Source organism: Octopus sinensis, linkage group LG1 (genome assembly GCF_006345805.1).
Source record: "Octopus sinensis linkage group LG1, ASM634580v1, whole genome shotgun sequence".
In the NCBI taxonomy this organism is placed as follows: Eukaryota; Metazoa; Mollusca; class Cephalopoda; order Octopoda; family Octopodidae; genus Octopus; species Octopus sinensis.
In genome coordinates, this window is record NC_042997.1 from 86420802 (window position 1) to 86445839 (window position 25038).

Sequence of the window (25038 nt, forward strand, 5' to 3'; positions counted from 1 at the left end):
CCTTTTGCAATATAAACTAGTAAATATTTGAAGCCCACTCACCCACACAAAAATGAGGACATCTATTTGGTAATCAGCCTGTAAGAAATAGCAAGCAAATCTTCCCTCAAATTACACTCTACCATGTTAAAATAAGACCTGTATCCAGGATAATCTAGACATGAAAACAATAAAATGTCAAGATGGGGTGGTCAGAGCTTGAACAGCTTTCATTATAGATCTGTTCAAAGCTAAACAACAACAATTAATAAATATGAGTGAGCAAACGAAAGATTTCTGGTTACCAGTTCAGCATGAGACTACCAACAAACCCTCATCACCATTTTTGACAATGTGTAGTGAAAAGAAAGACAAAGGCTGCAAAAGTACAAGATAAAAAAGGTTGAAATGGAAGCCAAAAGAAATTGCTTTAGAAGATTAAAAGAAATAGCAGCATGTACCATCACCATTACCAATATTCCAGCTAATAACTCTCATAGCTACGCCAGAATTAAATGTATTATTACATGCTATTTTTTGTATCACAAGACAAGAAAAAAACAGCAAATTTGGTGCAGATAGAAAATATAATCAACTCTGATATACAGTCTCAAGAAAATGCCAGATCTCTGCACAAACAGAATACATTTTTTATATACCTAAGACATTCCCTTAAAGAATACTGTAGACATTAATATTTTGTCTAATATTTATGATAAATGTGAAAATTTATAGCCATGCATATATATATACATATATGTATAACGTGTGCACACACACATATATTTATATATATATATATATATACATACACATTCATATATATTAGCATATACCTATGTATATACACACATACATATGCATATTTATACAATACATATATAGACATACATATGTATATATACACATATACATGTGTATATACATTTATATATCTACATATTTATATACATAAACATATATCAATATACAGATGTTTGTGTGTGTATCCATATTTGTATATTACACGTGTGTGTGTGTGAATATGCATACACATTGTGTATATATGTAAGCGTATATGCCTACATGTATGTATGTATGTATATACACACACACTTATGTATATTATTCATACATATACAGTCCAAACCCCTCACATATACTCACACAAGATCTTTATGTGAAATTATTAATCCAAATTTTCACTTCAAAGCTTTGATTCTGCTAATGAAGTCAAGTGCAGGCAATAAAACTGAGCAACTTTTTTTTTGTATGTGTAGACCTATGGTTGGTTCACAAACCAATACACTATTAATATCATAGGTGGATAATTATTAATTAGTATCAAAGTTGAGCAATATTATGTTGTTATAAACAAATTGAGCAAGCATTTGCTCTTATTTTAAATCTAAATTGAGCAGATAATTGAGCAGACATTCAAAAACAGGACTATTTTCTTTATGAATAGATAAAACAGACAACAGTACAGATACTATTCATGTATCTGTATAACATTTGTTTGCCACATAGTTTTCTGGCTCCCCTTCTAGCATTGCAACAGAAGTGAAGTCTGATAGAATTAAACTCAGCTTCATAGCATAGAGCCACAACACAACATATAATTCATATAAGATATATGATTCATGTTCACATCTTGGAAGCTTCAAGCATAGAACCATACTCCACTTTGCAAGGGCATTCTATATTTGAGATACATGTGTGTATGCATCTCTCTCTTTCTCTCTCTCTCTCTATATATATATACACACACACACACACATTGCTTAATGTCAGATAAATGAGAAAGGAGTGCTCAATACACTACTATGATTTTCAATGTTTCATCTGAAGAGCACAGTAGTATAAAACTCAGGGCGCGAGACAAGCTCTCAGCTTCAGTTTTATAAAAAATGTGTCTGAGTGTATGTATGCATGCACATACAAAAATGCACATATATATATAGAGAGAGATAGAAAGATTAATGAGCAATATGACTTTGAGTAAAACTTCCATACATTTCAATAACAAAAAACAGCAATAATATTGATTTGTTACACTGATTGCAAATCCTCAATAGCACTTATACAGAGGGAGAATAACAATGAGACACTGTGATATCAGTATCTTATTCAACAGCATTAATGACAGCTGAGACAACAACCATAAACTGAAACTAGGTCTCAGTCAGAATCTAAATGCTACACTGGAAATCAGCAACCTTAAAACCTATATAAACTCTAATACTTGCACTCAACACTACTCATCATTTATACATCAAAAAACATCATCTATTACATATATATGTATACACACAAATACCTGTGTAGTTAAGATACAGCCTTTTCCATAAGGTATATTTAAGGTGACAAGCGGAGAGTCTGTAAACAATTCTATTATCTCCTAGTGTAGGAAGTGCTTTACATCCAACTGACATACTAATGATGTACACTGTTAGGAAATATGACTGTTTAATTAGTTGACAAGTTTTCCAGTCATTTGTTTAACCTCCAAAAATGTGTGTGTATATATATATATATATATATATATATATATATATACACACATTTATGTGTGTGTAAACTCCCACATAAACACATGCCAATATGTGTTTATGTGTTAGCTTTCTATATAACATTTTTTTTTATTTTGCAATGCTAGCAAAAGTGTGGGGGAGGGACTTTTATTGAAGCAATTATTACAATTTGTTACCATTTTTAATACAATGAAGTAGAACCTGCCTTTATGTAGTAAATAGATAGGTAGGCAGAGAAAGACAAGGAAGATTCAAGCAAACTAAAGCAAATAGACTTGTATATCTTTTCAAAGAACATGACACCAATATCTGTAGTCTATAGCAAGGCTTAAACTCATTGACCTACATACATGTAAATTTTGTGTGTATGTGTGTGTGTATGCAAGTGTATGCATAAATCTCTTTAGCACTAACAAGAATGTATATCAGAGCATTTAAAAAAATATGTGGTTGTGTCAAAAAATCAATTTTAGCAAAAAAAAGAAAAAGGTATTTATCAAAATAAAAATGTTCTTTTACATTCTCAGTTGGGTTTGAAAATAATCACAGAATGAAGTGGGAGAATAGAGGGAGGAGCACTTTTTGTATCTAACATTGAGCTGTAGAAATAATATGTTGCTATCATCTTTAACAAAAGGAAGATCTTGCTTCATTTAATAATTATTTGCTTTCATTTTAAAGTAAGATATCAACAAAAGGAAGAATTTGTGACAAGATTTTCATTTGTTTTTCCTCCCTTTCTTTTTTTTTCTTTTATTTTTTTTAATATTTTTTTAAAGAGATTGAGATGGTGTTCATTCAAAAAGTGTATCAGAGGTGTAAGCACCAGCTAAACGATAATCTCCATCCACCAATACACAGTACATCCTCTGAGGAAGAGGTCGAGAATAGGGAGCAGGCCGAGGAACTATGGTACGGAGGATGTATTCCCTCCCACTTGGTTCAGGAAAGTCAGGCACTGTACTTGGAGGTTTGTACTTCTCAGCTTCAGCATTGCCATTTGGTTGGTCTTCAGATGATTCATCTTCTAAAATAAGATGGGCTGCCTGAAATTTTTGAGATCAGAGAAAAAAATTAATATTAAGCATTTTATTTTCACTACTTACATGATTTTTTAACAAGATTGCATAACAAAAGAACTCATTAACATAATCATGAGCATTACTATTATCGTTGTCATCTTAATCAAAATTACTTTTGACACCATAAGATTATTGTTTAGCCTCCAAAATTGATAATCTCATAGTATCAATTACTAAATAGAGCCAGTCTCATCTTTATTGCCACTTACTGTTACCTACTGCCTTCCATAAAGAAGGCAGTATTAAAAGTATATGTGCTTTTCAGGCTGATACAGTTTTATAGCATAAAGAGAATGAGATAAATCTGTCCCAGTACTACTCTTGAGAATACATTAGGTTAGGTAGTGGAGATCACTAGATCTTCTATGAGTAGCAACCAAATCATTATATTGTTGTTGCTTAGGCCCCATATCAACCCTGATCAAGGTGATTCAAGAGAAATTTGGTAGCTATTTTTAGCAAGTTTGTAACCACATTGCAGCTCATTCATTGGTTTGATTTCCATGAAATGTGCAAGCCTGTGTTTTCATCAGTTGCACAGTAGTCAGTGTTTCTAACATGTTAATAACAAGATAGCAGAAAGATAATAAAACTAAATACTGATTCTATTACTTCACCACTCCAATAATAATGATAATAAAACCCTTTCTGTTAGAAGCACAATGCTTGAAATTTGGGGAAAGGGGCTTGTCAATTACATTGACCCTAGTTCTCAACAAGTACTTACTTCAAGATGAAAGGCAAAGTCAACCTTGGTGGCATTTGGACTGAGAATATAAGGCTGAAAGAAATGCCACTAAGCATTTTGTACTGCATGCTAATAATTCTGCCAGCTCATTGCCTTAATAATAATAATAATAATAATAATAATAATAATAATAATAATACTGATTCCTTACAGATTTACTTGAATTATTACATTACTCGTGAATAAATGTAAGCATAAAGATAAAAATAAAAGCAAAGAAATTATCAAACCTTTTGAGCAGCAACAAATAATTTGTGTATTACAGAACCAGCAGGTCCATACGGACCTCCACGCACAATAACTTCTGATTGTTGCAAAAGGCTAGACACAAAGAGAGTGAGTTCTTCTTCAGCTTCTTTCTGTTCAAGCAAGTCTTTTGTGAATTTGTTTTTCAGGGACTTGGCACGGGCAATCACTGTTTCAGCTAATGAGATCATTTGGATCAGATCCTAGGGAAAAAAAAAAAAAACCTCTTGAACTGGCATTTAATCTTAAGGCAGATAATACAAGTACTGAAATAAGATATACATTATGATAGGTAACTTTGTGAAGGTGATAGTGAGTCTCATAGTCCATTGATTATCAGAAAGTGTCCTTTTTTTCAAACTATACTTGTGGATAGATTTGAATTTATAGAAGCGATAATGATCATTTAATGTCCAGTTTTCCATGCTCACATGGGTCAGAAGGAATTTTACTGAAGTGGATTTTCCATGGTCAGATGCCCTCCTTGTTGCCAACCTCCACCTCTTTCCAAGTAAGGTGATATCAACTCCATACGATTTTATGGAAGATTGGGAACAAAGGACACTACTTACATGAAGAAAGTAACACATACTTGCATGTGTGTATGTATACATATATATATATACCTATTTTCAAGCAAGGTAATATTTCCCCATGATCAGATATGTTTTTCACGGAAGAATGGGAACAAACAATTTCGCTTATATGGCAATGATGCACATTTACAGCTGTCACGTCTAGGCAAAGGTACATACATATGTATGTACAATGAGCTTCTTTCAGTTTCCATCTACCAAATCCACTCTGAAGGCTTTGGTTGGCCTGGAACTATAATAGAAGACACTTGCCCAAGGTGCCATGCAGGAAGACTGAACTCAAAATCACATGGTTAGGAAACAAGCTTCTTAAGCACACAGACACACCTACACCTCTCTCTCTCTCTATATATATATATATATATATATATATACCCTTCCCTATAGGCAGAATTAACTTGTAGTACATAATGTTACATAACTCTCCAAGCAAAATAATCTCAACTAAGATATGAAAATTAGCAGTAACCTCACCTCATATTTCCGTACCCCAGGAGAGGTTGAACGGGTTACTTTTGCAGCTTTGGAAATAATTTGGTCAAGAAGTTGCTTCAATTTGGGAAACTCTTGGTCTTCTGCCAATAAACAAAGCACAAATCATAAAAATCATATGAATTACAAACCAATGAAGGAAACTTGCTAAAAAGAGTAGCCACAGACCTCTCAAATCAATCTTATAACCTTAAAAGTAGAATGACACATTGGATAATGTAGGCTTACATACACTATGTCTTGTAAAATGATGGGATGCTCACAGTTGGAATGTCTTTTGCCACAGGTCACCTTGATCTGGCTGACCTGGGATCACACATCATATTCTTCTGCAGTTTTAGAATTTGTACCATTACTAACAATAGCTATGAGGTCTGTCCACATCTATTATACTAACTATATGTCAAGAGAATTTTTCAGGATAAATGAGGCAACAGTAGTGTTTCTTTTCTTTTAAAAAACCCCATTAAGTTCTATAATATACAGGTATTAATGAAACACAAATTATATAAAATTATATTTACCTTCTTGAATAATTTTCAGGATGGCAGTATGTGAAAGTACTGGTAACAGGTATTCAACAAGCTGAGGTGGTTTCAGAGACATCAAGAAATGAAGCACCTGTTGATGACAAACCCAAATCATGAGTGATATATGATATTTACAAACGATATGAGTGGTAAATTATGATAACAACTGTGTCCTTTTTATTACATATCTTCTGAATTTTCTGATTTACAAGATAACATTTTAACTTCCATTTTTCTTCCCTCCCTCCTTCCTTCCTTCCTTTGACATCTCTGCATTCAGTTCTTGTGTTCTGTCTTTTCTCTTTCCTAGAAATGTATCCTTCTGAAACTCCCTCACTGTCTAATTCTTTCATAAACCTACGACATCCAATATTTCAAAATGACTATTAACCATATTAGCTATATCTAATTGTATCTGTTATCCACTTAAGAAGAGCTTTGAAAGATTATAAGGAACTGGTCTTCTTGCACCTATAAATTTGGAACCCTTCATTATCATCATTTTAATGTCTGCTTTTCCAAGCTTGCATGAGTTGGATTGGGTTTATTGACATAGATTTTCTGTGGCTGAATGCCTTTCCTGTCACCAACCCTTACCTGTTTCTGAGTAAGGTAATATTTTCTCATGGCCAGACATGTTTTCACAGAATATTGCAAATGAATAACATTCATTTACAACAATTATGTAATGTCAGGACAAAAAGACACAAATACACACTCACACAGCTGAACTTCCAAGCTTTAATTAACTAAACAGCCATGCTCTTAAAGGAGGAAAGGTATGAGACTGTGACAAAAACATTAATGGTATGAGTGAAGTAAAGTGGATTAATTTCAACCAGGAGATAAAAAGCAGCTCAGCATGAAGGAACTTTACCCTTGCTTTCCAAAACTCGGAACTGTTATATGTCAAGTGTTTCATTATCCAAATAGAATAAGGATCCATACAACCAGTGTTCATCTCTGGATTCCAAAACACAAAATGACAGATAACTATATATCTGTATAGGCTGCCAAACTTATCACAAATAGCTTTTCCTAATGGACTAACTGAACACAGTACTTCAAACCGACAAATCACTGGTCAATTCCAGTGTTGCCAAAACATAGATCAATAAGTTATACCCATCATAATAACTATTTGGAGCAAGGTGAGCTCAGCCACTGAGAGTTGTCTTGAGCAATGAAGAGATATAAACTGTTGACTTCTTAGTAGGGTGCTTTGTACTCTATCAACTCAACCATTTCTAATTATCCCTAACACAGAAGTAAAATATAACAAAAGTTGGGGTTTTTTTTAACCAAGAAAAACTTACCTTCTCTGCTTCTTTAGTATCATCAAAAAGTCGTTTTTGTCTATGTGCAGGTACAGGACGAGCCCCTTGCCAAACTTCTGACCACATATTCCCAGGAATCTTCATTCTTTGACTCAACTGCCCTAAAAAATGAAAACATTAAATATTGTACAAATCAGTATAACAATACAACTAAAATTACAGTATGCTTATTCTGGAACCAAACATGCATTAACATACAGGTGGCACAAACATTTCAAACAGTCCACTGAGAGAGCCCCAATGCAGTCATTGAGCCTGCAAGAAATGCCAGTCGAATACTAGGGAAAATCATCTTATTCAAAATAGCAGTCAAATTCCCTTCAAAACACACCCAAACATTTTAAAAAAGAATAGACAGTTAAAGGAAGGCCAGGAAGAGAATTAATAGGCATCGTTTGCTGGGCATGTGACAAGCAAATCCGAATTTTAAGTGGCACCACAATCACATCAACAACAAAAATAATTTCTTTTATTGGCCATTCATATGAGCCCCAGACATTGAGAACAGAATAAAAGACAACTGCAAACTAGAAATAGTAAGGCATTTACACTGAGTAAACAAGTAAGATCAAAAATATCTCAAAAGGAACATGAATAAAAAATAAAACAATAGAGAAAAACAAAATAATAAAATCACCAAAATAGCAGGGTGTGGGGGGCAATTAGGTAAGGTATATAAGAGCTTCCCCTCACAACCCTCACATTACCCTAACACACTAAAGGCAAGTTCCTTCTCTCAGTTTTTGCTGCCAGCCATCAACCACATAATTAGAGCAAGCCCGTTTAGGCATACCACTTTAATAAATTTTATGAAAGGTGGGTTACAGAGAATACTTGAAGTTGATGAAAGTATGCTCCAAAGAGACCAGCTGTGTCCCCTAATCCTTTCAACTACATTTATACAAATTCCTTTGCCACAGCCACCAAATAATGGAAAACTACTGATTCTTCTTTGTCAAAGGAAGGAATGAGTTGATCTTCAGAACAGACTCAACAGATAGCCAAATCTGTACCCCTACATGACAATTGTTCAACATAACCCCACAAATCAGCAATATGTGCAAGACTCTATATATACCTCAGATGAGTCTGATGATTCTGGACAAGGCCAAAGACTTTAGAAAATTATCCCTAATTCCCAACTGAAACTCCTTCAGGAAAGACAACACAGACTCTCCTCGCTGATGCTCAGAATCACATCATTATTCAGATTCTCCTTAATCCTCATTAAACTTTAAAATATGTGTGTTTCGTCATCTTCTATCTGCATTGTCGCAGATAGAATGCAGTGACATCAGGCAATAATGACAACATTACATGTGGTCCTAGGTTCCATCCCACTGTGTGGCACCATGTGCAAGTGCCTTCTACTATAGCCCTGGGCTGACCAAAGCCTTGTAAGTGGATTTTGTAAATGAAAAATGGAAGAAGCCTATCACACACACACACACACACACACAGATATGCATATAATTCCTTCCCTTGATATCACTTGAGACATTGTCCATTTCTAGTCTTCCATGGAAAATGTCTGGCCATGGGGAAATATTAGCTTCCTTGGAAACAGGTGACAGTTAGCAGCAGGAAAGGCATCCAGCAAAAGAAAACCTACCTCAGCAAATTCTGTCTGACCCAAGCAAGAATGGAAAAGTGAACATTAAGTGAAGATGATAATGTTTCTTATTTCATTTACCTTTAACAACAACAGCACCATTCTCATCAACTTGTTCATCAATCCAATCACGAGGTGAATACCATCGGACAAAGTCTTCTAACATACATCCTGGGTTTGCAGCCTGCAAAATAATTAAGATATATTTTTAATATAGGATTCAGTTACCAAATTTGATAGATTCTGATAAGAGCATAAAAAGAAGTCGTTTTAGTTCCTTTAAGATTTTTAAATAAGTGAAAATAGAATTAAAAGGAAATAGCTTTAATATCACATTAAAAAATTTTGTTTGAAAAATCATGAATAATTTTTAAAAACAGATGTTAGAAATGATGTAAATTGATGAAGAAGATCAAGATAATAAAGTTTTAATCTAAAAGAATTACAGTATATAGATTCATTCATCTTGGACCGGAGTTAACTTCCACTAGAATCAACTTTCATCTCACTGAATCAATAAAAATGAGTAACTGCAACGATGTGATGTCAGTTCAGTCAGTTATACAACTCTCTTACAAAAAAACAGTATGGCCTTATGTCTCAAGGAGTAATTCTTATTAGGAAGAATAGGAGATGTTGAATGGTTATATTACAAAGTAGAATAATATGACTTAGACAAATAACATTACCATATTTATCATAGTCTAAATAATCAAACATACAAACTGATTTGTTATTCAAAAGTATATATTTAGTCATAAAACATGCATTTCAAATATTTATTTTCCTTTAAATTTATAATTGCAAATCATGTTATCCATGTCATCACAGAAAAGACAAAAATAACAATTTACCTCTTTTTAACAGACACAAGGCCAATCTTTATGAAGAAGAGTATGAAAATCACCTGAGTTGACTCAGTATATATCTGATAGTTATTTGATCTTCCCAGAAAAGATGAAAGGTAAAACTGACTTCAGTTTTCGAACGAGATGAAGATGATTACTATGAATTCTATTCTACGGTTGACATACTTCACTCACAACATCTTATTCTTTTACTGGTTTCAGTCTTTTGACTAGAACCAAGCTGAGTTAGACATATTAACAGAGTACTTTTCCTGGCACTTATTTTATCAATCTCATAAGGGATGAAATAGCTACATCCACAATGGTGTAAAAGGATGCAACTGGACTAAGGTATTTTTGTAATATCTTACCTATATATGATAAAACTCCCTTCAATAATACCACATGGTATTTTTGTAATACTTTACCTATACAGGATAAAACCCACTTCAATCACAAATGACCATGGGGTTGCACCTGAAAAGTTCCCCTCCAGGATTCAAGTCTGGGCAAGGTTGTTTGTGCAGTCACCCATGCATACCAGCCTCCCCTCTCTACACCACAGATGTTATCCAAGGGAAAGGCAAAGACTAATATAACTTGGCACCAGTGATGTTGCAACTCATTTCTACAGCTGAGTGAACTGGAGCAACATAAAATAAAGTATCTTGCTCAAGAACACGACACACAGGAATTGAACTCACAACTTCGTGATTGTAAGCCCACTATTCTAACTACTGAGCCATGCACCTTCAATAATATATATATATATATATATATATATATATATATAGTGTGTGAACTGAAAACTTCATTAGCCATTACTCAAAGTTTCGTCTCCTTTGATGAAATTTTGTTATCACTCCTCCCTTATTATACATCCCTCTCCTCTCTTCACCATCTTTTATGCCTTTATCATTTTCACACTTTACAGAAGCTGGCATGCCAGCAAAGATGTGATTGTGAGATCAAGGACATGGCTATCTTGTGAAAAATGCACCCAGTACACTCAGTAAATTGCAAAGACCTTTTGGTCTTCTAGAAGACATAGCATCTCACCAGTACTGGTGCTCCAAAAAAAAGCAGCCAGCACCTTTTGTAAAGTGATTGGTGTTAAGAAAGACATCCTGCTGTAGAAATCAAGCCAAAAAAAACTTCAGTAAGACAAGACTCCACACTCGATTTAGGTGAACACACAATTGACTGTAATGTCCTGTCCAACCCATATCAGTATGGAAAGAAGATGTAAAACGATGATGATGATCACATTAGTGAGTCTTATATTTTGAAGTCACTTGTAACACATTCCTGATTAAGAAAGGTTGTTAATTCATCACCCTGGCCTTCCCAAATTGCAGCTAAAACAAATAAGATTAATTAAAGGTTGCTAGAAGATTAGGACAAGAAACTCAGAGCAATGGTTAGTGTAGTTTTTAGAATACAATATGTTAAGATGAAACACTACAAAATGTATTGCATACTCTTTTCTTTTTTATCCTTTGTGTTCACACAATACTTTGTACTTTAACACATATTAAAATTTCTACACAACCTCTGTCCATCAGCTTTCACTTACAAAGTTTTGGTCAACCCAAGAAAACACTTACCAAAAGTACTGAATCCAAAACTGCATGCTTGCAAAAAAAAATTAATTCTTGCCCATGGCTATGTTGGTACCATATTCTAGCAAAAATATCTCAAATTTCACTCCTACAAGCTTCAGCTATAATTTGAAAAGGAATTAACAAGATTTCTTTATTAGGAATGTGATACAAGTGAATCCAAACAAGACCTGTATTTCAGTGATGTGATGTTACTAATGTTAAAAATTATTATTAGTCTCATTTGTCTCTTCTGTAATCAAAAGACAAAACAATTATAAAAAAAAGAAATTAATGAAATTTACATCACCTTAAAAGATTCCATATCAGATAGTAGACAAGCACTCTGCATCCTAGCTCTTAGTTGGGACCCTTCAGCTGATGAACCCAGTCTGCAAGAAATGAACACATGAAGCATTAACAGATTATAATCTTGTCTGTCAGTATGAACATGCTGAATGGTAATCACTTTTGACTTGGCAGAAGAACCAACTTTTTGTCAGAAAAATGGAAAACTAAACATTGAAACTGAGAAGATGAAATAAATAGTTGAATATAACATAATGCGAATTTAGAAGAAACAGAAGGCCAGACGAAGTAACTACAGCACATATAGTTTATACATTTAAACTAGTTCTCTATTCTATGAATCAAAATTGTTTTAATAAAATCAGCTGTTTGCTCTATTCCTACTTTCTTAATTAGCTAATAAATATAAACACTGTTCTTCTATATTAAAGTAACCTCATAAGAATTTATGCAAGTATAACTATAGAGTATTATATCGAGTCATTATATGAGAGTAAATTTGAACTTATCGAATAAATGTTATATATTTCAATTAGAAAATTAGTTTATAAAAAGACCAGAAAATGTTAAGTATAGTAGAGTCGATAAGGGAGACAACTTTTTTCGTCAACACAGAAAATTCCATCACTTTATATAACATAAATTGTTTTTAACTCGAAGCACAATGTCAAACTGTGGTAGAGAATATAGCGCATTATATCGACTCTAAGTGCTTGACTAGTACTTATTCACCGACCTCCAAATGAACAACAAAGTCGATTTTGGTGGAGTTCAAATTAAGAGTGTAAATAAACACAAGTAAATACCAATAAGATTTCCGTCTGATGTCCTACAGATCCTGATGATCCAATAACAAGAGGTAGTTATGATGTTTGTGCTTTCAAAAGGAGATTACAATGTAATGTAAATGGAAGATCAAAACCAGACTTTTATCTATTTACCTGGAATTATGACTACAACCAGAATTAAGAAAACTTTGAACCAACAGAAATTTTTCCTTGTAACTTAAGACCAGTTTGCTGCCATATACCGATATGTGGATGCAGAACATGGCATTAAACGAAATCCTGCTGTAAAAAGAAACCCCAATACCAACTGTTCCTACCAACCTTGTATCCTGAAGGTCCACCCTGACACCTGACCACTATCAATTTTCTCACTTTCCAGCTTCATCCAATTATTCCTAATCTCTCTTCTAAAATGTGAGTAAGCTGCATGGCTAATCACAGCAAAAAACGTGTTGTGTTCTGGAGCCTTTTCTTTTATACTTTACTCATCTTTATGCCTCGACTTCTAGCATAAAGTTGCGCCCCCTCAGGGTTTGTAGTCTTGCAACTTCGCTAGTGCAAGTAGAACAGAAAAAGTATCCAGTGCATGCTGTAAAATGCTTAGCATACCTGAGCAAGAGGACAAAGGTTTGGGTCGTCAGGTTTCTGGACATCCCTGTCTTGCTTTACAGTTGGGTGACTTAGACATTGTCTGGAGCCTTTGGAACTGCCTGAACTCCTCTGGAACAAGGATACTTAGCAAGATTATGGACTGCCATTGATTGGATTTCATATTCAACCAACAACTATACTCAGAAACCAGGATGCATCATGCTACCTGTATGATGCATGACTGGTCATGATGCTTGGTTTTTCTGAGTTGGATTCTGCATACCATCTTCCCTCTTCTGAGGATCCAACTGGGGTGACGGCTCGAGTTGGTCATCTACCTCATGGTCACGACGGATGAGGAGGTATCTAGCAAAGACGGGTGCTGACTGGATCACTGCTCAGAGTATCACCCAGGATGACCTGAGCAGATCCCAACAAATGGTGGATGTAGCAATACACAGCAATGGTGCATGCCCCCTGACCTGACCTGAGATGCCCTTCCAGTCACCAACTCTTGCTTGTTTCCAAGCAAGGTAATATTTTCCCATAGCTAGACATGTTTTTCTTAGAAGACAGAACATGAACAATCTCACTTGTAATGACAATAATGCTCATTTACAATCATCATGTGATGCCTAGACAAAGGGAAATACATACATATATGACCAGCTTCTTTCAGTTTCTGTCCAAATCTACTCACAAAGCATTGGTTGGCCAGGGGTTAGAGAAAAAAATATTTGGCTAAGCTACCACACAGTGGGACTGAACCCAAGACCACACGATTGAGAAACAAGCTTTTCATCCATACAGCCATGCTAACATGATAACAATAAACAACTAATATCAACAGTGAATAAAATGAATGCAAATTCTTTTTTCTTTGTGAAGGTTTCTTAAAAAAAAAAAGAAGATACAACTTACCTGGCAAGAACTTCTGCATGTTCTTCAAGCATGTCTTCAGTCATGGGGGCAGGTTCTTGTGTCACAGGAATATACAGCTGTTCATTCATGTTTGAAAGCTTAGCATTGCCAAATACCCGCAAGCGACCCTCAGGTTCAGTTGAAACGTAAGACTCTCCACCTAGATCTTTGCCATCCCCCTTACTCTTGCCTCCTGCTACATCAGCGGGAAAACCAGACTCACTCTCATCTTCCATCTCTACGTCTTCATTCTTAGAAGCTTCTTTTTGGTGTTCATCACAGTCAAAGAATTCTTCATCACTTCCTGAATAACTATCAATACTAGCTGAAGTCCGAGAGTCTGGTCGCATCAGATTATGTTTCATCAATGGTGAAAGCCGACTGTGCATTTCTGCTGCTAACATACTGTGACGTGGAGAATCCCAAGGACTATCTTCCCCACTGCTATGACGATTATGATGAGGTGATGAGTTTTGTGGACTCCCTGTTCGAGCATTCTCCAGTGACTGCATTTCTCGCTTCCTTCTTTTTTCGATACAGCAATTTAGCATCTACAAACATTCAATTCAGAAATGAGACTAAGGAATTATGTTACATATAAAAGTTTACTGAACAATGTTGAGGCAAATAACAAGCTTGCTAATGTAAACCTTGTCATTTTGGCCTTTCAGTAGCTTAATACTGACAGGGATCATATACACCTCCTGTAGACTGCATTTCCTCATTAGTAGATACAGAATCTCCTTCAGTGAGGCAGAAATTGTATGTATCCAATGAATCAGTTTGTTGAAGCTTGCATCCACTGCATAACAACTTCCCGCAATTCAAAGCTGGCAATTTTTATCATTGAGGTTTACTCCTCTAGATATGTTTGGTCCAGGACTGTTTATTTTTATATTCACAGCTAACCTTTATATCTGAAGGCCTTTCCCCTCTCCACCACTAGGACACCCGGAGGATGATAGAGCAAGAAGTGTGGAAGGTAGACTGATGCTGCACCCCAGGTTGGAACCTGACCATAATGATAAATAATAATTGCTAATGTAAGTTCTAAACCATAGCTGATTAGGACAAAAAGATGCTGGACTATCGGAGTCCCAAGGTCTACGATTAACATTCCAGTAATCAGTGTTGCACAGGATGTGTTAAAGACAATCTAACTTTCACTGTCTTAGTTCAGTTAACCACATGATGTAAGAAGTGAGGCCTTGGAAGCTATGGGTCTCATGCTTTATACCCAAATGCAACATAAATGAAACAAAATAGGTACAATGAACTACTTGGGATTTATCTTTTATACTTGTTTCAGTATATTACAGGTATTTATTTTAGCAGCAGAAGAAAGGCAAAAGAAAGTTAACCTGATCAATATCTGAACATTTAGCTTCTATTTCTAACAGGTTGAGCAACTACATACAGTTGATTAAATCAACCTCAGTACCTAACTAGTAATTATTCTACTGATCCCAGTAAGATGAAAGACAAAAGTAACCTCAGTGGGGTTTGAACTCTAAGTTAGAGAGTGGGGTGAAACTGAATACTGTTGAACATTTAGTTTGGTGTGTTATCATTTGTTCTTATTATATTGTTTATAAATAATAAAAATAATAATAATGCTTTTATTTTTTTGGTTTATATAGAAAGACATCATTAAGATAACAAAAACAAGGAATAAGAAAGAAAAAATGTTTAGGGGAGGAGGAATTCTCTTTACTCACCTGCAATTTCTGATGAAGAATACAGCTCCCCATGTTCGGAGGTCCACATTCAATCCTGTTAACCGAATCAAAACAATAAATTTTGAAATAACAAAATAAAGCTTTGATGTGTGTGTGTGTGAGAGAGAGAGAGAGAGGGGGGGAGGGAGAGAACTCAGTGTCAGTGACCTAAACAGTTGATTTAACTCTTTAGCATTCAAACTACTGTTTTAAATGTAATGTTTATTTATTCACAATATTTTGAATTAATCATGCATTATCTCATAGCTTTGAGATTTTGATTATGTGACGGTATAGTTCTAGAATGATATGGTAGGATAGGCATGAGAGGCCAGCTCTATCTGGTTTGAACATAAAACAGGCAAAATATTTGGGCTGAATATGTGACTAGGAACATGAAACAATTGGTATGAGTGTCATCAGCAAAATTTGTTTAAAATGGTTGAGTAGAAATGCAAAATTTACCCAGAGATTAAATAATTGTTATCAAGACGATAGCGAAGCTCCAACACAATTTCTTGCCATAGTTGTGCCACTGCTTTCCAACCACCATGATTCCGGTTTATGAGGCACAAACATGTGGCCATTCGTGTAGTGAGGCTATCCAGGGGTGCAGACTTCAGCTGTTTAGCCATTTCCTAAAATAAAATCATTAAATCAATTCTCTGTAGGATGAAGTTATAAAGTTAAAATAGAAAAATTTCCCTCAAATCACACCCCAGCATCTTAAAACTTTAGCATTCAGATTACTCTGTCAAATGTAATGCATATTTATTCACATTATCATCATCTTCATTCAGAGTCTGTTTTCCATGCTAGCATGGGTTAGACAGTTTGACTGGAACTGGTAAGCCAGATAGCTGTACCAGACTCTAGTCTGGTTTGGCCCCTTTTCAACGCTAGCCACGCCAAGAGTGTAGTGAATGCGTTTATATATATCACTAGCACAGGTGCCTTTTACGTGTCTTCTCAAGTACAGCAAAGCATGAAAGGTCTCAATCATTTGTCATCGCCTATATGAAACTCAACATACAAAGATCATGCTTCACCACTTCCACACGTTTTCCTGGATTTACCTCTTCCACAGGTTCTCTCCATAGTTTGGCACTTCTTTATGCAGCTGTCCTCATCCATATACATCACATGACCATACCAGTGCAGTCTTCTCTCTTGCACACCATATCTGATGCCCAGTCAAGAAGACTATGCAAAAAACACACCAAAGTTTGCCAGTTAGCACTTTCTGTGTATCAAATGACTAAGGACTATGAGTGGTGGTTTGATGCTGCAAGACCAGTTCGTGTATGCCAGTGTAGGAAAAAAAAAACCAGAAAATGGTAATGATCATCAAAACTAGAAAAATAACAGAGAATAATAATGAAACAAACCTGTTTCAACTCTACTCTTGAAAGAGGAACTTCAAAGTAATCTTCAGAAGGTTGGTTGATGGTATCAGGATCTTGGTCAGGACGGGCATCAGGAAAGAGAAACTAGAAGTTTCCAAAAAATCCAAAAATAAATCAGGCTATCGAAAACCAAATGAAAATTTGCTTTGAAGGAGTGGAAGATTAAAAAGTCCCATAATTAATTGGATGATTAAATGATCATTTGAAGAGTTTGACACCAGACAAAGTATCTGATTCATGATAAGTGAACCTAGCAAAGCTCATCTCTTTACAAAAGATATTCATGTAAAAATGCAAGTGTTAATATATTGTAAAGGACTTCCTAAGGGATGATACTTAACTCTGGTTTCATGGCTTCAAGCAAATGAGATAAAAATCTGCTCTCTTGGACAGTTTACAAATGTAACTCAACTAACATCTCTAGAAAATATAGTAGATTTTCACAAGAGCTACATAAACTGATGAATAAAGAATTAAATCTGTTTCAATATACAATAAAACAATATCTTTTACACATAGGTATTTAATTTCTGCAGCTAACACACACATAGACACTCATGGGATTTACAGTATTCCAAGTGAATGAAACGTTCATCAAATATACATATAGTGCTCCCACTGCTTACAGTAATGAGTTGTAAACAGGTACCATAATATGCTCTTCTCGTAGACCAAATCATTTAAGAGTTAAAAGTATCATGTATAGATTCATTACAGAGCTAAAAATGGGCTATGACCCATGACCTACTCAGCTAGCAGCCTTCTAAAACTCTACAGGTAAGGACAGCAGTACTTCTGTAAAATTGAGAGCCGTGACAGTTTGAGTCATAGAGTTCAATTATTCAAAAATATGAAATTCAAGTCTAGAGTCTAATGTCACTTTACCTATAGACCCATAAAATTTTATTTGCCCATACAACAACACTTTTTCTCTCTTCCTCACTTTCAGATGAAAGAAAAGACTTAAAATGTTAGAATTTATACTTCTCACTTCAACTATTGATTATTGATTGCCAACTCAGGCCATCACTCCAGTCTCCTTGGATTTCAGAGCTTCAAAACTATGTTCTCAGTCTAACAGATAAATCTGTATCATTCTTTTCTTTTATTCTTTACCAGTCTGTTCTTAGTTATTATACAACAGAATTGATTATTTAATCTTTTATAGTCAGAGAAATCCATCAGTGGGTGGTCAGCCCTAGTGAGTTTTATAAGGCCCATGCAGTCTAATTTCTGTTCTAGACACACCCACAGGAGATAAACTCAACACTTCATGCAAATGCACAATCACTACACACTGAAACTCAGTTCAGCCCTCTCAACAAGATGTGAACCACTGACCTCTGCACTCACAGTAACACTGTATATTTATATATCAAGCCAATGTGGAAGCATCTATGTTGTCATTTGACCTGTTAGAAATAGCAGTCAAACCTCTCTCAAATGATATTTATCATTGTAAAAAGGAAAACTACATACCATAACCATTCTTGCCCATCATACTTTCATGTTACATATGTCAACTCAAAGTTGGGAGTGATTTCAATGCACACACCAGGATACAAAAGCAATACAGATATTACAAAAGCAGGCAAAATCCTTACAGTTCAAAAACCCAACAAAATTCCAAATGAGGAATTATCACCCAGACTGAACTCCCACTCAAGTACATTCTCAAAAACTTTACAAAGTGTTGAGTACATTATGCCTTTAAAAGGAAAGTTCACAGCTGGACTAAATTGAGGGTTAAATAAGAACAACAGCATACTTACAAATAAAATTTCATTAAAGAGAGGTTGTCCAATGGGACATTCTATGGTCTTTACTTTCACTTTGCTGGTGGCTTGGGACATTACAGAAGAAAGAGTTGGCACAGAAGGCTCCGTTAACCGATGTAGGGCTTGGCTAATGTCAGCTGAGGGATCTAATGACCATAAAAATATGCAGAAACAATATTAATTATATTCCAATATATTCCAACAATTGTGTGTTTGGAGCTATGTGTGTGAGTGCATGTGAATATATATATTTAGCATATGCAATTGGAGCAGTATTACATTAAAGTAGTCATCTATGTATCATAATGTGTATAAATCATTGAAAGGCAGGTTACTGCAGTATTCAGCCAAAGAGTTTTTATCTCTGGATGGATATTGCAGCAACAGTCAACAATGTATATACATTAAGTATGATACCTAGATGGCTACTTTAATATATTAAATCTTAATTTTAGATTCTATTGACACAGAAAAATAAATATCAAAGTAACTGTGTATAAAGTAAAAACTTTCTTTATTTCTACCAGTAATACACATCTACATACCATAACAATTCTCACCCATTATGTTACATACATCAACTAGCATATTTAAACACTCTCTCAAATAACGTTTTCAAATTTTGGCACAAGGTCAACAATCGGGGGGGGGGGTAAGTTGATTACATCAACCCCAGTGCTCAACTGGTACTTATTGACCCCAAAAGGGTGAAAAGCTAAGTTGACTTCAGCAGAATTTGAACTCAGAACATAAGGACAGGCGAAATGCTGCTAAGCATTTTGCCTGGCATGCTAACAATTCTGCCAGCTCAACACCCTGAAAAAATAGTGAGAAGCCACTCAACCCAACCCTCTAAAGTAGCCCTAACACTCTCTCTCTCTAATATTATCATTGGGAGTGATTTCAATGCAAACATCTTGGTACAAAAGTAAGCAAAATCAGTACAGTTCAAAAGCCCAACATAAACCCAAATGAAGACTTTTCACCAGATTGATTTGTTATTCTCTGTTATTTGACAAACAGAACATTACTATTCCATTAAAATAAAAATCAATTGTTTGAAAAAGCTTATTTATACTACCATATTTGATGACAGTATAAGCTATGTGAAGGCCATTTAACACAGTTTTCTATTTCTTAATTCGTAAAAATTTTAAAAAGTTGTCTGTACTGCATTCTGGTATGTTCAGTTTCTTTTTGTTCTGCGACTACATGGCATATGTTCTTTAGTTATTGCTGCATATAGTAAGTGAATGGTGTACTTAGGATTTTGTATGCTATTTCTTTTTGTTGTAGCTACTATACAATATGGCAAGAGCACTGTTGAAGTTGGCAACTTCAACAGAAAGATAAAATAGTACTTCAGATTTTTTGTTGTTGTTTAGATTCCAAATAGTCTCAAAAAAATTACATGTGGTCCTATATGTAAAGTCAGGCTGTAATGCTTTAATGCACAAAGAAAAGAAAATATTTTTCCTGTATAGACGCAGGAGTAGCTGTGTGGTAAATAGCTTGCTTACCAACCACATGGTTCCATGTTCAGTCCCACCGTGTGGCACCTTGGGCAAGTATCTTCTACTATAGCCTCGGGCCGACCAAAGCCTTGTGAGTGAATTTGGTAGACGGAAACTGAAAGAAGCCTGTTGTATATATGCATATGTGTTTGTCCCTCCAACAGCACTTGACAACTGATGCTGGTGTGTTTATGTCCCCGTAACTTAGTGGTTCAGCACAAGAGACTGATAGAATAAATACTAGTCTTACAAAGAATAAGTCCTGGGGTCGATTTGCTTGACTAAAGGCGATGCTCCAGCATGGCCACAGTCAAATGACTGAAACAAGTAAAGAGTAATATGCACTGCTGAAATTGTGGAGTGCATCTAATATGTCCATGCTTCTTTTATGCAATCAAATATGGTAACTTAATTTCATTTAAAGATTAAACTAAATTTATGCATTCAACAATGAAAAGTACAACAAAACAACCACCAACAATTCAAATACATCTATAACATGTGAAAAAAAAATCCAAGTATCAGAAAACTTTAACTACCAAGAGGATCATCATCTGGTGTAAATACTTCTTTCATAGCACTTTTGTTGTGACACAAAAAGATGAAATCTTCTAGGTAATCATCTGAACAAATATAAAAAAGAAAGAAAAGAAAATTGTGAATTTAGATCAAACACAATAATTACAGTTTACATTGCTAAAACAATTCCAGACAATTCTTTCTACACTTAAATAAATTTTACTTTGTAAATTTGTTTAATTTTATGTTTCTCAATAGTTGTAGTAGCAGTAGGGAAGATATTTCTATATGAAGATAGTGATAACTTTTTGTTACACACATAGTCACACCTATATATATATATATATATAGGTGTGACTATAGGTGCAGGCCTGACTGTGTGGTAAGAAACTTACTTCCCAACTGCATGGTTTCAAGTTCAATCCCACCTTGTGGCACTTTGTGTAAGTGTTTTCTACTGCAGCATCAGTATTCAATATTTCAGGGTTATGACCTCATTTTCAAGAAATTATTGAATGTTGCCATATGCGTGTGTGGAGTGGACATGCATGGAAAGGTGTTGTTATAGCAACCAGCTAGCTTCCTGTAACTTTCTTCTGTTGCTGATCTTAGGTTTCATTTGATGTATGAGGATGCCTCAGAGATTCTAAGGCTGCCCCTGTTCTGCTGTGTTGCCTTGATGTGCACTGTGAATTTCTGGGTCTAGCATTTCAGTAGAAGTTTCTTCATGGAAGTGTCTGCTTGCATGTGTTCTTTAATGCATATATGCAGTTTTCTTGTTGTGCTTTCTATGCAGGATGTGCCACATTTGCCACAGATGATCTCATATACAACATAGGTCCTCTGGCACAATTCAAGGGGCAGTATGATAATGTGCACTCCTCAGAGTAGTGAGAAGTATTGTTCTTAGACAGAGCTTTTCTCAGGGAAGGGCCAGTGTGCACTATCTGTATGTCGAGTCCTTCCCTGTGTACAGCATTTTGTATTGCTGCAGTAGTTCTGTCGTCAAAATGTGGTACCTTTAGGAAGCACAGGCCAGACTTGGGAGTATGATGGTTCTTCCGGGGTTTATTGACCTTGATGTTCTTTAGTTGCCGTTGTTTAGCTAAAGATGGTGGGTAGCCATTCAGGGTTAGGTCTCTGAAGAACTGCTTGGCATTGACATGCAGACCGCAAGGGAGGACTCGACATACAGATAGTGTACACCAGCCCTTCCCTGAGAAAAGCTCTGTCCAAGAACAACACCTCTCACTACTCCGAGGAGTGCACATTAACAAACTGCCCCATCACTGACCCAGAATTGTGCCAGAAGACCTATATTGTATATAAGATCATCTGTGGCAAATGTGGCACATCCTACATAGGAAGCACAACAAGAAAACTGCATGTACGCATTAAGGAACACATGCAGGCAGACACTTCTATGAAGAAATATCTACAGAAATGCCAGACCCGGGAATTCACAGTGCACATCAAGGCAACACAGCAGAACAGGGGCAGCCTTAGAATCTCTGAGGCCATCCTCACACACACACACACACACACAGACCAAAAGAAACCTAAGATCAACAACAGAAGAGAGTTACAGGAAGTTAACTGGTTGCTACAGCAACACCTTTCTGCGCATGTCCATTCCACACACGCATATCGGCAACATTCATTATTTTCTTGAAAATGGGATCATAACCTCAAAACATTGAATACAAGGTAAATCTACATTAATTCATATATTTGTTTTCTTGTGATTTGCCTTGCATTTACTTCTCATTGTTCCAGCCTTAACCACGATCCTTTATACAATATATATAGTCAATTCAAATAAATGAATAAAATTAACAGACAACAAGAGGATGTGCACAAGGAATCTATTAACTTGATACTCAGTGAAAAGAAAGAGTTTGATGTTTCGAGCATAGCTCTTTGTCAGAAAGAAGAAAGGGAAAAGTCCAAAGAAGGAAAAGAAATTGCCAACAACATGTATGTTGTTACATTACTTGTGCATGTGTGTGTGTGTTTCCTATGTATGTATACCTACATCATGTGATCATGTGATAGTTGGAAGGTTAGGTTGGTGACGGGAAGGGCAACACAACTGATTATAGAAAATCTGCCTCAACAAATTCCATCTGACCCATGCAAGCATGGAAAAGTGATTATTGAATAATGATGATGATGTGTATATAGACACGCACACACATACAACATTGGTACAAGCACCAATAATTATGCACATGTTGCTATATCTGGTTTATATAAGTATTCTTTATACATATATAATATCTAAATATGAATAGTTAGGAACACACAACACCAAGTTACATTATCAAATCATTTACCAATCACACATTAGTAACATGTATAAATCTAAGGGAGGAAAAGCTTAACTTACGTAGCAAACACTGTGGGTCCTCAGTCATTGTGATTCGAACTGACCATTGAGGGGCTTGGAGGGGGTCAAGATCCCTGCAATAAATATATTGCATTATATAACAAATATACAAATTTCCTGTTTGAAGAATAGCATGCAATGTTATTCATTAAAGATACACTTTATAAATATATATATATATATAATATATATATATATATATAATATATATATATATATATATATACATATATATATACATACATACATACAAACACAACACACATCATTGAGTAGAATGTTTATATACATATATATATATATATATATATATATATACATACATATTAACAAGAAGAATGGCAAAATAGAAACGATTGCTGGTAATGTATGATGTATTTGCCAATTAAAGATCTGATTTTCTCTGTTCTTATTCTTGTTGTCTTATACTATGAATTTCTTTAAATTCTTCTTAGCAATATTTGAATTTACTTGTCATACATGAAGAATTACACTGGATATTATTCTACTTATATTTACTGGTGTCTAATTATTGGATATAGTTAATCAAATTTGTTTAAAACTGAGTGTTTTATAAATATCTGCCTGGATTTATTATACCTAAAACATCACCCAACTTTCCCTCATGTTAGATATATGAAGAAAAAACAAGCTCAGTACTATAAGCTAATAAGCATAAGTAATTTTGAAGCTTAGTACAGTGAACTCTTCTGCTCTTATATGGTGCCTCTACATGAACACTTGACTAACAAGCAAAAGGATGCTTTGGTGGTCATGACAGGAATGCTTTTGATTATAGGTCTGCTTTATTAGGATTAGCCTAAGGCTAAACAACAAAATAGTACATAGTCTATTACTGAATAAACCACCAAGAGTTATGAAATATTTTGTAATGGACACACAAAAAATTGTTGATAATCTGTAGACCTTAATTCATTTATATAAAAGACATTATATTGACAGCAAAACTGGTTGAAGTAAAGTTTTTATAATAGCCCAGACCTGCTTATAGAAAGACATAATCTCAGCAGTGTTAGAGAACAATACTTTCTACTTATCAGTGCTTCCATTATTTATGTCAATATGTTGTACCTACATATAATATCTATAGACAATTTAGATATGTTTCAACCAAAGATTGGCCCAGGCCATGTCTAACTTAATAGCACCACCTGATAGGATCTGCTAAGACATTTTTAAGTCAAGTTTTGTGGTATCATGGTCCATTCAAGTAGGGAGTTGTTGTTGGCAGAGATGCATCCATGTGCAAGTGGCTTGTCTGGTATCCCTCAAAGAAATTTGTCCAAGTTTCATTTGAAGGTGTTGGGATTTTTTTCTGCTTTGACTTGTTTTGGGACAATGTTAAATATAGAGTAGGACCTGCTTAGGAAAAGAAATTGTGTTGTAGTGAACTCGTGTTGTGATCTTAAAGACTTAAACAATCTTTTTTTTAAGAGACACAGCACAGTATTAGTGCAAAGATACAGACCAGTGACATTTAGGTTGGTACTCATACATCAG

At 35.0% G+C, this 25038-nt stretch overlaps 1 protein-coding gene across 1 annotated transcript in view; it reads right to left on the reverse strand.

Moving 5' to 3' along the window:
* Positions 1-1257: 1257 nt before the first annotated feature.
* Positions 1258-25038, reverse strand: part of LOC115212281 (rab3 GTPase-activating protein catalytic subunit) — a 36835-nt gene continuing 13054 nt past the window's right edge. The window contains exons 11-24 of the mRNA XM_029781123.2: positions 23518-23591; positions 21149-21232; positions 19090-19241; positions 17300-17401; positions 16377-16549; positions 15912-15966; positions 14194-14744; positions 11895-11976; positions 9217-9319; positions 7503-7624; positions 6181-6277; positions 5639-5739; positions 4553-4771; positions 1258-3538 (exon numbers count right to left, since the gene is read on the reverse strand). Coding sequence (XP_029636983.1) covers positions 3287-3538; positions 4553-4771; positions 5639-5739; positions 6181-6277; positions 7503-7624; positions 9217-9319; positions 11895-11976; positions 14194-14744; positions 15912-15966; positions 16377-16549; positions 17300-17401; positions 19090-19241; positions 21149-21232; positions 23518-23591 — 2167 coding nt within the window. The 3' untranslated portion in view covers positions 1258-3286. The remainder of the gene's footprint in view (positions 3539-4552; positions 4772-5638; positions 5740-6180; positions 6278-7502; positions 7625-9216; positions 9320-11894; positions 11977-14193; positions 14745-15911; positions 15967-16376; positions 16550-17299; positions 17402-19089; positions 19242-21148; positions 21233-23517; positions 23592-25038) is intronic.